The sequence below is a fragment of the Convolutriloba macropyga genome, chromosome 2 (genome assembly GCF_964194025.1).
Source record: "Convolutriloba macropyga chromosome 2, txConMacr16.3, whole genome shotgun sequence".
Classification (NCBI taxonomy): Eukaryota; Metazoa; Xenacoelomorpha; order Acoela; family Convolutidae; genus Convolutriloba; species Convolutriloba macropyga.
In genome coordinates, this window is record NC_134469.1 from 38,743,934 (window position 1) to 38,756,260 (window position 12,327).

At 35.0% G+C, this 12,327-nt stretch overlaps 1 protein-coding gene across 2 annotated transcripts in view; it reads left to right on the forward strand.

Annotated features, from left to right (window-relative positions):
• LOC142358648 (ADP-ribosylation factor-binding protein GGA2-like) overlaps positions 1–12,327 on the forward strand; it is a 183,816-nt gene that overhangs the window by 158,614 nt on the left and 12,875 nt on the right. For both annotated transcript variants that reach the window (XM_075410114.1, XM_075410115.1), the window contains exons 14-15: positions 6,200–6,372; positions 11,006–11,313. In XM_075410114.1, coding sequence (XP_075266229.1) covers positions 6,200–6,372; positions 11,006–11,313 — 481 coding nt within the window. The remainder of the gene's footprint in view (positions 1–6,199; positions 6,373–11,005; positions 11,314–12,327) is intronic.

The window sequence follows — 12,327 nt, forward strand, 5'->3', positions numbered from 1 at the left end:
TTTGTTTTGCTTGTATTTTGATTCCATTGTTTGGCCGGTAAAATTTAGTAGTAAAAATAAGATATTGAAACAGAAAAAATTTAAGTTGTAGTGCTTTTTCGTTCTCAACTCGTAAATTTGAAGTTTTGTTTGGTGATTTTTGTCACGCCAAAGTATTAGAAGTTGTAAATAGTTTTAGGGTATCATTTTATATAAACCTCAATTAGTATCATTTTATTTTTTCTCAATGAGTTTTTTATTGCGGTGGGCAATTTGTCTTTGCTTTTACGGGTTTTGTTCTCATGTGTGTTTTAATAGTGCTTAATTGTTTTCAATGAGAGCTTTTTGAATACAGCTCAAAAGCAACTGATTTCTTCTCAAGACTTGGAAGCTATCTGTATGCATGAATGATATCTGAGTTTTTTTATTTTATCTGTTATTGTGGTTGTTTTGTTTTGTTATTTTGTGTCTCTACTAACTATACGGGTCTCAATGGCTCTTTTGAGGTATTACTGATTTGAGTTGAAATCTAACAGTTTTAACGAAATTCAGTCTCTTTCAAAAAATTACAACTTTATTTTGAATATTTCCATAATCTATCGTCGTTCTTATTCTGTAACTTAGTCTCATCATGATCAATTTTGTGGCTCTCTTATAAGTCACATTTTGCACAATTTTGTTTTTCGTATATCGATCGGTTTTCACGTCCCTGATACGACTTGTTATCAAAAGTTTTTTTGGAATTTGCCACTTCGTCGTTTTTTTTTAAAAAAAATTGTCGCCTAGTCTCACTAATAATAGGCCTAATTGACCCTATTATTAGGCATTTTTGAGATTAATTATTTTGAAATCAAAATGACGGTTTTAACACGACCTGTTAAGAAACTATTAGAGGATCTATTGATAATGCACGATCTCGCTGTTTTGTTAAGTGACTTAATCTCAATAACGACAAATCTGTAGGTTCTTTAATGTTTAATGTTCAATTATTCTTAGTCGTTTTTATTTATTACTAACATTTTTTTAAATTATTGATTTTTTGGATTTTGCCCATTTTGGTGATGGTTTTTTGCTGTCATTTTGTCATTAATTAAAGGTCTCCTTTGCTCCCTACTTTGTCATATTTGTTTCTACTTACGGGTGTCAATTTATTGCTAATAATTTCTTATTGAATTTGTATTTGTTGACACCATTTGTTTTCGAGAATTTTAACCTTCTGATTAGTCTCTGCATTTACTGCTACTTGAGTTACGTGGTCCCCCAGTTGTTTTATTTAGTTTCTAATTGCTTCCTATCTATAGATAGTGCTATAGTTGTTGAGGAATTCAGTTTTCAGTTCCGTATTTCAATGCATTTGATGCCACTTATTTTTAATATAATGAAAACAGGTTTTTTTGCAAATTGCTGTTCGATATCTTTCTTTTCTCTGTGGTTTTCCACAAAATTGGCGTTTGCTGTTTAATCTCTATTGTGTAAATGTCGACGTTGTTTGGCTTAATAACTTTAATAGCCCTGTTTTTCTAAAAAGGAAATGAAATAAATTTATTTTAATATATTTGTAATGTGTTATTTAATTTCGTGGACATCTTGTGCTTTCGTTTTTTTTAATGGAGGCTGTTCTATTAAGCAGGCTCATGGTGTTTTCTTCAGTTTGCTCATTTGTTGTAATTATAATTCAAGACTTGTCCTGCTTTGTTTTTTTCAGGGTTGTTCATACTTTTTCAAAATTTTGCCAATTTGGACTTCTGGTTTTAAGCGAAAAGCGAGCAATTTTGGGGCGTGAAATTTTTGCGAACTGCTTTTTATCTGAAGTGCGAAAATTGTGTTCAAAAAGAAATTTCAGTTTTCAGGTGTTTTCTAGTGAAGTATAATTGAAATTTTTAAACCCCTCAAAAAGCAACTATTGGTTTTTCCAGACGAAACGCTTTTTGTCTCCATGAAATAAGTGGTTATTTGTTTTTTACCTTTTTGTAGTTCTTTCGTGTTAAGTCTCGCTAATAGGTCTCCTTGCTCTCTAATGAGTTATATGTAAATCAATTTAATGATTTAATGTGATATCGAAAAGTTTAATTTAAAATGATATTTGCTTCCTATCTATGGAAAGTGCTATAATTGTTGAGGAATTCAGTTCTGTGTTTCAATGCATTTGATGCCAGTTATTTCTATTTTCATGAAAACAGTTTTTTTTATAAATTTCTGTTTAATGTTTTGTTTTTTTTCTGTGGTTTTCCACTATTTGGCGTTTGCTGTTTAAACTCTTTTATGTAAAGGTCGTTAGATTGTTTGGCTATATTTGGCGTTGTTTGGCATAATAACTTAAGTAACCCTGTTTTTCTGAAAGGAATTGAAATAAATTTTTAAAGATTTTTTTAACGTTTTCTCTACTTTCGTAGATATCTTTCGTTTTATTTGTATAATAAATTAGACTGATGATGTTTTCTTTGGTATGTTGAATTCTCTTAAGCAGGCTGATGTTGCTGTCTTCATTTTGCTCATTTCATTGAATGGTCCTGCTTTGTTTTTTGTTCTGGACTTTATATACTCGTTGACTTTTTGTCAATTTGTACTTCTCATTTTAATCACACTGGTGTATTCAGAGGAGCGAAAAGCGAGCAATTTTGGGGCGTGACGTTTTTGCAAACTGCTTTTAATGTGAAGTGCAAGAATTTTGTTCAAACAGATTTTGTTTGGTTTATGTGTTCTATTGAAGCATGTTGCACTGGTTTAAAACCCCTCACCTATTGGATTTTTATGACTAAGAAACTTTTTGTCTCCATGAAATAAGTGATTTTTGGTGTCTACCTTTTTTGTATTTTTGTCTTTCCATTTAGTGTAGCTAATAATAGGTCTCAATATTCACTATTGAGGTATCTATATTCAGTTTTTGAATTCAGTTCTTTAATTCAATTGGTTTTTAATAGCCGCCTCCTCAATTCTAGGCGGCTATTATAGCGCTCATAAATTTTTTTTACAATTCGAAGAATTTGAATTGTATTGGTGCGCTGTATTTTTTTTAATATGTGTTCACACATTTTTCAATGACTTTGATCTTTCAAAACGGGATAAACAGGTAAAGCTCAGCGGCCATTTTGGCCATTTTATGAGCTATATGTTTTGGTACTACAAACAAACACGCAAAATGATACTAATTTTTGCTATTTTTTTCAGGTTTTTTGGAAAATGTTTTGTCGTTTTTTGGAGTTTTTTAGCCCTAGGTGTCAAGAAACCTCCTCTAGGTTTTGATAAAGGGTTTGATGACAGACTACTGCATAATTTTTGGTGGTAATTGAATGGTTTTCATGTTTTTGTCATCATTAATTTTAGCATTTTTTGACAAAACTTGCATTTTTTCAGGTTTTTGAAAATTTTCATCATTTTTTCAGTTTTTCCACTTTCAGGGACCAGGCAATCTCCTTTGAGGTTCGTTAATAGGGCTCTGCATAGTTTCTAGTAACAATTGAATGGTTTATAGCATTTTATTGTCTCGAATTTTAGCTTTTTTTTGATAAAATCTGCAATTTTTTAAGGCTTCTAAGTTTGTCAGTTTTTGATATTCGTCCATTCTCAAGTGCGAGAAAACATATTCCACGTTCTGATAAAAGGTTACTGCATGGTTTTTAGTTACAATGGATTTGTTTTCAACAATTTAATCTTTCGACTTTTAGAAGTTTTTGGATGAAATTTGCAAGTTTTTTTCAAAACATCTGTATTTTATTTTCTTTCTTGCCTCAGTAGCCAGGTAACCTCATCCAGGGTTTGATAGTATAGGGTTCTTAAATAGTTGCTAGGGGGTAATTGAATGGCTTTCAACATTTTAATAGAGCGAATTTCTATTTTTTGAGGTTTGAAATTTAAATAAAAAATTATTGCCTATCGATCTATGAGGTCTATGAGCCAATGAGTTTTTTAAAGCTTGGAATTGGGTTACTGGATAGCCCCTAGAAACACAGAAATGATTCTGAAGGTTTTTATCACAATTTTCAGTAACCTTTTTTAATTTGCAATTGATTTCTTTTTTTCTAAATTTTTTGTTCATTTTCGAGGTAATCGATCTTCAAGGGCCAATGAATATTTTTTAAGGTTTTGCAGATATAATACTGGAGCGGTTTCAAAAACAAAATTGGTTTTGAACATATTTTTGAAATAGGTATTTTTAATGGGAAAAAATTTTGCTGTAGGTTTAAAAGCTTCAACAGTTTTACAAATGAGTATATTTTTGTTTAGTTTTGATTCTTTTAGTTTCTCAATTTTTTAGATGATTTTGTTTGTGTTCTGGCTGGCATTGTTTAATTGATGCGTTTGTGTCCCCTCAAAAATATTGCACCTGCATCTGGGGGGTGCACATAATGTGCGCCCACTAAGCTGAGGGGGCACAAGCAGAGAAGATCCTAATTTTGAATTGCCCTTTTAGGGCTTTCTCCTTATAGAGCTTATGTGTCTCATTAAAATGACACTCCGAAGCTAACCCAAAAAGTCTAGTGGTCTATTAAAGGACTGGTGGTCGATCTGTCTATTTTATTTTTTATAGTTGTTTCAATTCATATAACGCCACAAGCGTCTATCGCGGCTATTTTCCGGCAATCTGCCGGCTATGTTTGTCACTTGGTCTCTATGAAAATCGCCATTTACGAGTCTTATTCTGATATTTTTATGGTTTATTTTTAGAAAACTGTTTGCTCGACTTGCTTTAAAAAATTGCGGTTTTTTTGGACCCCGCTGCTTTTTGTCGGTTTTTTGTTCTATCGTTTAGTATTTTTTATTAATAGGTCGCATTGGCGCTTTTTTTGAGCTACGCTTGTTTTTAATTTATAAATTTATTGTTTCAAGGATTTCGACATGACTTTTTAGAAAATTTTAATGATTTTTTGGAGTTTTAATTGTGTTTTGAATGTTTTGGGGTTTTTTAATTGCTACTTGTTGTTTTGTCAATTTCTCATTTATGTCAGGTTTCATTTTCTCTATAATCAGAAATAAGTGAATCCACTTTAAAGTTTGCGTTTTTGCAAAAAATTCTTTTGACTGAGACTACATTTTTTTCAAAAAATTTTTACAAGAAAAGTTTCAATCGCGTGTTTCAGTGACTTTGATACCACTTATTTTCCATAGCATCGTAAAATGACATGTTGTTTGTTTTTCTTTTTTTGTCGTTCAATATATCTGTAGAAATTTTTGTTTCCTGTCTAAACTCATTGTGCAATCTGTAATTTTGAACTTGACGTTGTTTGACATATTAGCTTCGATAAACCCATTTTTTAAAATTTGAAGTAAAAATGCCAAATTTTTTTAGTGTTCTATTTACTTTCGTGTACGTCTCTATCTGATTTGTTGGTTGTCGGAGCTATTCTTTTAAAGAGTATGATAGTGTTGTATTCAGTTTGTTCAGTTCTTTGAATTGTAATTCAGGACTGGTCCGGCTGTTTGTTTAAATTCTCTTTTCCTTTTGATCGCGTATTTCGTTTTACAAGTCACAACTTTAACTCCTGACTCACCTCACTCGCTGTTTCAAGTGTATGGATAAGTCGCAGTGATTAATTAAATAAGAGTGCATTAGGTTATCAAAGTTCATTAGATCGAGTGATAGGTTGTTAGCATTAAGCTTGTTAGGCTCCAGTTTGGATCTTTTTCTGTTTCATCGCCTTTGCGTCAATCGGGTCATCGGTGGCTGTTCTCAGGTGATCTGCTGTTTATGTGTAGTCGATGAATTTGATGACTGTGGCATCATTTGTAAACAAAATATTTCAAAATTTTGTTTTTATCTCATTTTTGGTCCTTTTTTGTATCGTATTAGTTTTCATCAAAGAAAGATGGCTCTAGGTTACTTAAAGGTTCGTAATTTAAAAGCTTGTTTGACATGTATCTATTTGGTTTTCAAGATTTTTTTCATCACTAATTTTCTACTCATGATTTAAATTTTAGATTTTTAATTGCTCTCAAACCAACTCTGCAGCAATTATATCAGTCCCTTTGGTCTTATGCAATTTTTCGCTTGAGCGATAGTTAAACGTTCTCAAAAACGGGTTAAACAGGTAAAGAACGCAGGGCATTGTGTGACTGAGCAGTTCTCTGAGAACCCTAATAGTCTCTACGTCTGCGATTCACCGAAAGTGTTTTGAGGAGACAATTTCATGGTGTGAAGGGCGGTTCTTATTCTTTGTTTGTACCAATGGTGTTCAAGGTGTGAACAAAGGCTTTATTCTTTGATTTACTGGTTGTGTTTCAGTTCTGCGGGCGTTGATGAGGGTGGAAAGAGTCCAGACGTGCCTCTGATCAAGGAAATGGTGCCCACTCTTGTGGACACCACATCTTCTACGTCAAACACACAATCCTCAAAACCTAATTCCCTCGGCATACGATCTCACCGGGAAGACTTCATCTTCTACTCCATCAAACCAGGTGAATCAATTTAAAATGATACTTTCAAATTTTGTTTTTTGAACTATCATTGTGTTTTAATTTTCTGTCTATTTAACTATGAAAATACTTTAGCGGTGTAATCGTTTCAAAATATTTAATTGGGGCCAATGCTCTTTATTTTAGACATCAAAATTTTTTAAATAGCCATTTAATATTTTTTTCTCGGCACTATCGTTTTTCATTTTCAACTCTTCCCTGGAGCTATCAAAATTAGGAAGTTTTCGTAAATTATAAATTACATCTCTATTTTGGTCTTTCAGGCTGTTATTAATTGCTCTCAAACGAAATTCGTATCAAATATATTAGTCTTGTGGTATTTTTTCCACTCGAAGAGGAGCATTGGGATTCTACTGATTTTTACGACTCGCAGAGCAGTTTTGGGATTCTACACGTTTTCACGAGTCGAAGAGGATTGAGATTCTACAGGTTTGTTAGCTGATGCAAGTGTGTTCATGACTTGTACTTTTGACTTCTGTTTTTGAAAATTGACTTCTGCTTTAGAATGTATACTTCTGTTTTCGAACATTGGACTTTAACGCGAACTTTGTTACTAATACATGGTAATTGTGAACTGTTCGTAATACTCAATGTCAAAAGGGCATTTTGAGCAAGTTTCTTCCTCTAACAGTCCCTTCTCCTTATCCAAACGAGACACCATACCCCCCACCTCAACACACCCCTCTCCTACCAATCTCCCCCCATACCTACCCCTCATCCCACCTTCCCCCACCTCCTACCCTTTCTCCCCAAACCTAGCAATCAGTACCTAACTCAAAACCTCTCTTTCGCTCCATTTACCTAACCCAGGCCCGACTCCAATTCACTGAACTAAAAATTAAGCTATCAGTTTTAAAACATTTCCTGAGGTTTAATCGAATATTTTTTTGCTACTTCTGTTGATAAATCTGATATAGGAGAGGTAAGTTTGGAGATTATATTGCACGACGCTTCGAGTCGTTTCCGGTTTTCTACCGGCTATGTTTTTTTAGATGAAGCAAGTTTTCATTACTTGTACTTTTGACTTTTGTTTTCGAACATTGACTGCTGTTTCAGAACGCTGGCTTCTGCTTTCGTACAATGGACTTTAACAGTAGCTTAGTTTCTAATACATAGTGATTAGGTACTGCTGGTAAGGTTCACTACTCATTTTGCGAGGTCCAATACTCATTTTGCGAGGTTTTATTCCCATAACAGTGACTCCTCCCTATCCGAATTATAGAACCCTCCACCTACCTACACTCACCCATGTAACTACCATCTGTCCCCACCTACCTACCCCTTGACTGCAAGCCGCTTTTTGCAATTTTATCAAATTTGTTCATGCCAATTTCAACTCGCCACCAATCTACGCCACTGACTTCTTGCCCCACCAGCCGCCAAAGACCACTGCCTCAACTCCCCACAACGCCTCACCCCCACCCCCCCCCCCACCCCTGTCTACGCCCTTGTGATTTCATTTTTTTCATTGATCTTTTATATTTCTTATTCAGTTAAGATTAACTAAGGCTGTGTGACTCGTTTTTGGTATTCTACCCGCCCTGTAAATATAGCGGAAGCAGTTTTTTCACGACGCGAGCTTTGACTTCCTTCGAACCTCGACTTTGTTTTGGAAAGGTTACTTCTGTTTTCGAACTTAGTTTTTATTGTACAGTTATTAGAAACTGCCTGTAAAATTGAAGATAAAAAGATAATTTTAACTTTTTTCGATCCCTTAACAGTCCCTCCTTTCTTTGGAAAGCGCAGAAAGGGAACCCCCTGCTACCTGCCGAAAACCTCCTCAGCCCAATATACCCCCATCACCACCGCAACCCAACCGTTCCTGACACCACCGGTCACCACGTACAACTACCCACCTTACAACTACCTACAACGAAACCTATCTCTGCCCTGGCTAACGCACAGCACCAGCCCAACCAACCTCAATTACCCCAGTCCCATCCAATAACACCCTGTGCCCACCTACCACAACCACTCCCCCCAGCTATCACAACCACTCCCCACCTACCTACCAACAAAGCTATCTGATCCCTATACTCCACAGCACCCGCCCGAACCCACCCACCCCCGAAACTATTCCAGCACCCCACGAGCCCACAAATCTAACCACACCATAAAATAAAAATTGTGGCTGCAACTTTCAAGCAATAACTATAATTTTGTTTGGTAAGGAATTTTGGTTGTTTGTTATTTCCGTTTTTATAGTTTTGATTTGAGTAAGCTTAGTTAAAAATTTATTTTGCAGGTCTCTGAGTGGTTTCCGTTATTCTACAAGCGGTTTTTCAAGCTGAAGCAATTTTGTTCAAGACTCGAACATAGACTATCTTGAGCACTGGCTTCTGTTTTTAAGTTGAACTTTCATAGTAGCATAGTTTAAATAAATGAGTGGTTTATGGTATTCTACCGGCTATTTTTTTTTCAGCTGATGCACATTTGTTCAATATTATAACTTTGAATTCTCCATTTTCGAACATTGACTTCTGTCTTAGAACGTTGACTTCTTTTTGGATCATTAGAGTTTAACAGTAGCTTACTTTCTAACATACAGTTTGTAGGAACTGTTGTTAAAATAAAACCGTCGCCTACGCTCTTGTGATTGCTTATTAAAAGAATTTCTTTATTTTTATTAATAGCCGCCCTCATCTTCTCAGCCGGCTATTATTGCGCTCGTATTTTTTTTTACTTCGTCAAACTTTTTTTCGCTTTACCATTTTGCCGATTTTTCGACATTTTGCGTGAAATCTTTTTGACTTCTCTAGGCTAGTTTCTCTCTTCTCTCATTCTGCTAAAAGTAAATTTGAACATCAGTTGCTAAGCAAAGCAATTCAAAATGAACAGAGTCGGTATAAAAAATTGAAGTCAGAAATATAAACGGGATAAACCCATAAAGCACAATTTTAGATGCCCGCTATTTGAACGTCGTTCCTATAAGTCTTAGTTACCACCTCTAATGCTTATTGGTGTTGATAGTAGCCCCTGTAGTCTCTCTCTAAGAAACAGAAGTATGTTCAACTACGAAATGTCATCAAAATAAATCGGACTTAAAAATATTATTGTACAAAAATCTTTTTTTTTCAATATATTCTATTCGTTCAATCCCAATCATGCTTATTGGAATCAACGGCGGCTATTTTCCGGCAATCTGCCGGGTATGTTTAGACATTCTTTTTTTCGTTACCTCTCTTTTTGATATTTTTGGTATAGTTAAGGTTAGTTTTATTAGACATTCTTTTTTCGTTACCTCTCTATTTGATATTTCTGGTATAGTTAAGGTTAGTTTAGAGATTATGTTTAAGATTTGCTATGTTGCGAGTCGTTTGGTATTCTACCGGCTATGTATTTTAGGCTGAATCAAGTTTGTTCTTGACTTAAACGCTGACTTTCTTCGAACTTTGACTTTGTTTTAGAACGGTGACTTCTCTTCGAACATAACAGTTATTGGTAACTGCTGGTAAAATGGAAGGTTAAAAGAAAAATTTGAGAGTTTTTGCTCCCATAACAGTTTCTCCTTTCTTTGCAAACAGAGAATTGTTTTACTTTCCCCTCCTATCCATTCAAACTGCAGGCACACCACACCTCATCTACCTAACCTTCCCCATTGTTGGCACCCACGACGTGACCCAAATCCCCATCCAGCTTCAACTTTTTTTCTACCCCTATAAAGTAGAAATTGTCTGAAATTTTTTAAACACCAATTTTTTTCTTCGGAAATAATTTTTTGTTGGTTTTCCTTTTCCCTCAATATTTCTGATTAGGTTATCATAACTTATCGACTATATTGGCTAATTCTTTGAGTCGTATAGGGTTTTCTACGGGCTATGTTTTTTTCAGTTTTTGTTCACATTTGTTCATGACTTGAACTTTCACTTCTCTGTTTTCGAACATCGACTTCTGTTTTAACATTGATTTCTGATTCAGGTAATCTTAGCTTAGCAATTTTGTTGGACAATACTTCGAGTCTTTTACTGTTTTCTGTACTCTACCGGCTATGATTTTTTTCAGCTGAAGCGAATTTGTTATGAATTGAACTTGTTAGTTCTTTCCTTTCGAACATTGACTTCTGTTTGCCAACATTGGACTTTGACTGTTTAATGGGAACTGTTGGTAATATTCAAGGGAAGAATGTAATTTTTCTTTCATCCTCCCCCGGACTTGCTATCGCCATAATCTCGCTTAATAATTCCCCTCTTTAATGCTGGACTACTTAAAACCTAAAACCAAGCTGGCTACTACCAAAGCTAGCAGGTCGCTTGAGAGCAATTCGCCCGGCATTAGTCGGTTATATTTTCTGTGAACTAAATGTCGTCAGTTTATGGACCAAGATAAAACCCAATCACTTGAAAAAAGTTGTGCTTCCAAGCAGACGGCTTTTTGAGATATCAATAATAAATGTTTGGCAGCATGTTTTACTGTACTATTATTGATTTGGTCGCTGTATTGAATTGATTCAACGCTGCATTCTAAAAGTGTTCCAAAAGTTTCGGACTCCAGAAATATTTAACATCACTTTTCCCGTTGATTTGACATCACTTTTTCTCCAAGACGATGCCGAATGCACCCGTGAACTGATCTCCTTAGTGTCACGTTACATACAGTGCCTTAGTGTCTATTTCAGCTATCGAACTGAAGCCAATGACTTTGATGAACGATTCTGAGCTGGGAGTGTCAATAACAGCCAATTTCACGCAATTCACTAAACCACCAGACGAAACGGACGAGACGAGGGGTTTGACGGACATAGTGGTGCTGACTGTTACAAACTCAAGCTCACACAACTATAGCAAAGTGGGAATCCAGGCAGCTTCTCCAAAGTCTATGAGGGCAGTTTTGGGAAGTTCGTCTGGTGATATTCTACCGGCTAAGACGCCATTTGCACCTCCTACTGTGTTGAATCAGTGTCTCTTTATTCACAATCCAAATAAGGTTTGTAATAAATGCTCCCGAACGAAGTTTGAAGCAATTATTGAAAACGTCGTGTCTTTTTTAATGCAATAAAAACTAATTTTTGTTTAATCAGAGAATTTTTTCATGGGCTGTGGAGAATGAATCGCTTTTTGTCAGTTTAGTTTTTCGACAGAAAAGTGCGCAAATGTTACCATTTTTAGGAAAAATAAATTTAATCAGTTTGGTTACTCAAGACAGTTAGGTCCATTACATGAAATAATTGTTCCGACCCCTCTTGAGACCCTTTTTTTTGTTCAGACAATTTTGGCCGATCGATATATTCATCGTAGAGAGTTGAGACTGATATCATTAGAAAGCTCGTCCAGCGTAAAATGTGGAATTAAAAAGTTTGTTTCTTTTGGATTTTTACAGGGAGTTATCGAGGTTTAAACTTCTGAGAAAAGTAGACTGAATTCCGTTGTTTTTTATAGCTGCGAAGCTGTAATGAGCTATATTGCGGTGCTCTTGGTTTTTTTGTTTTGTCGTCTGACGCTCTTTTTCGTTTTACTTTTCCAACAGCAAAGCTGAAAAAGTCAAATTTTCCGAATGACTCCTCTAACGGCGTTTTTTTCAATTTAGATCTGTCTCAGTTTCTATCTCTATTATACGGCACGCAGGTCTATTCTTTCGCAGCTATTCCGGTAATCTGCCGGCTATGGTAATCGATCTTCCGGTAATCGATCTTCCGGTAATCGATCTTTCATATTAGCTAATGAACAGAACATTTCAAATCAAAGCTCAGTAGTGATAGGTCCAATTGGCTTCCTATGTAGCTCCAATTGCATCTAATTTTTTAACTTGAAAGCTTATGGTTGTTTTCACTTTTGAAAATTTTTGATTTTTAAATAAATAATGGCTTATTGAACTTCGCCTCTATTTTTTTTCTTAATTTGGCCAACTTGTGGCTTAGTGACAGCAAATAAAGAATGCTCTTGTTTTTGCTGATTTGAAATTTAATCTCATAATTAATTCGGTCTTACGCCTTAATTTATG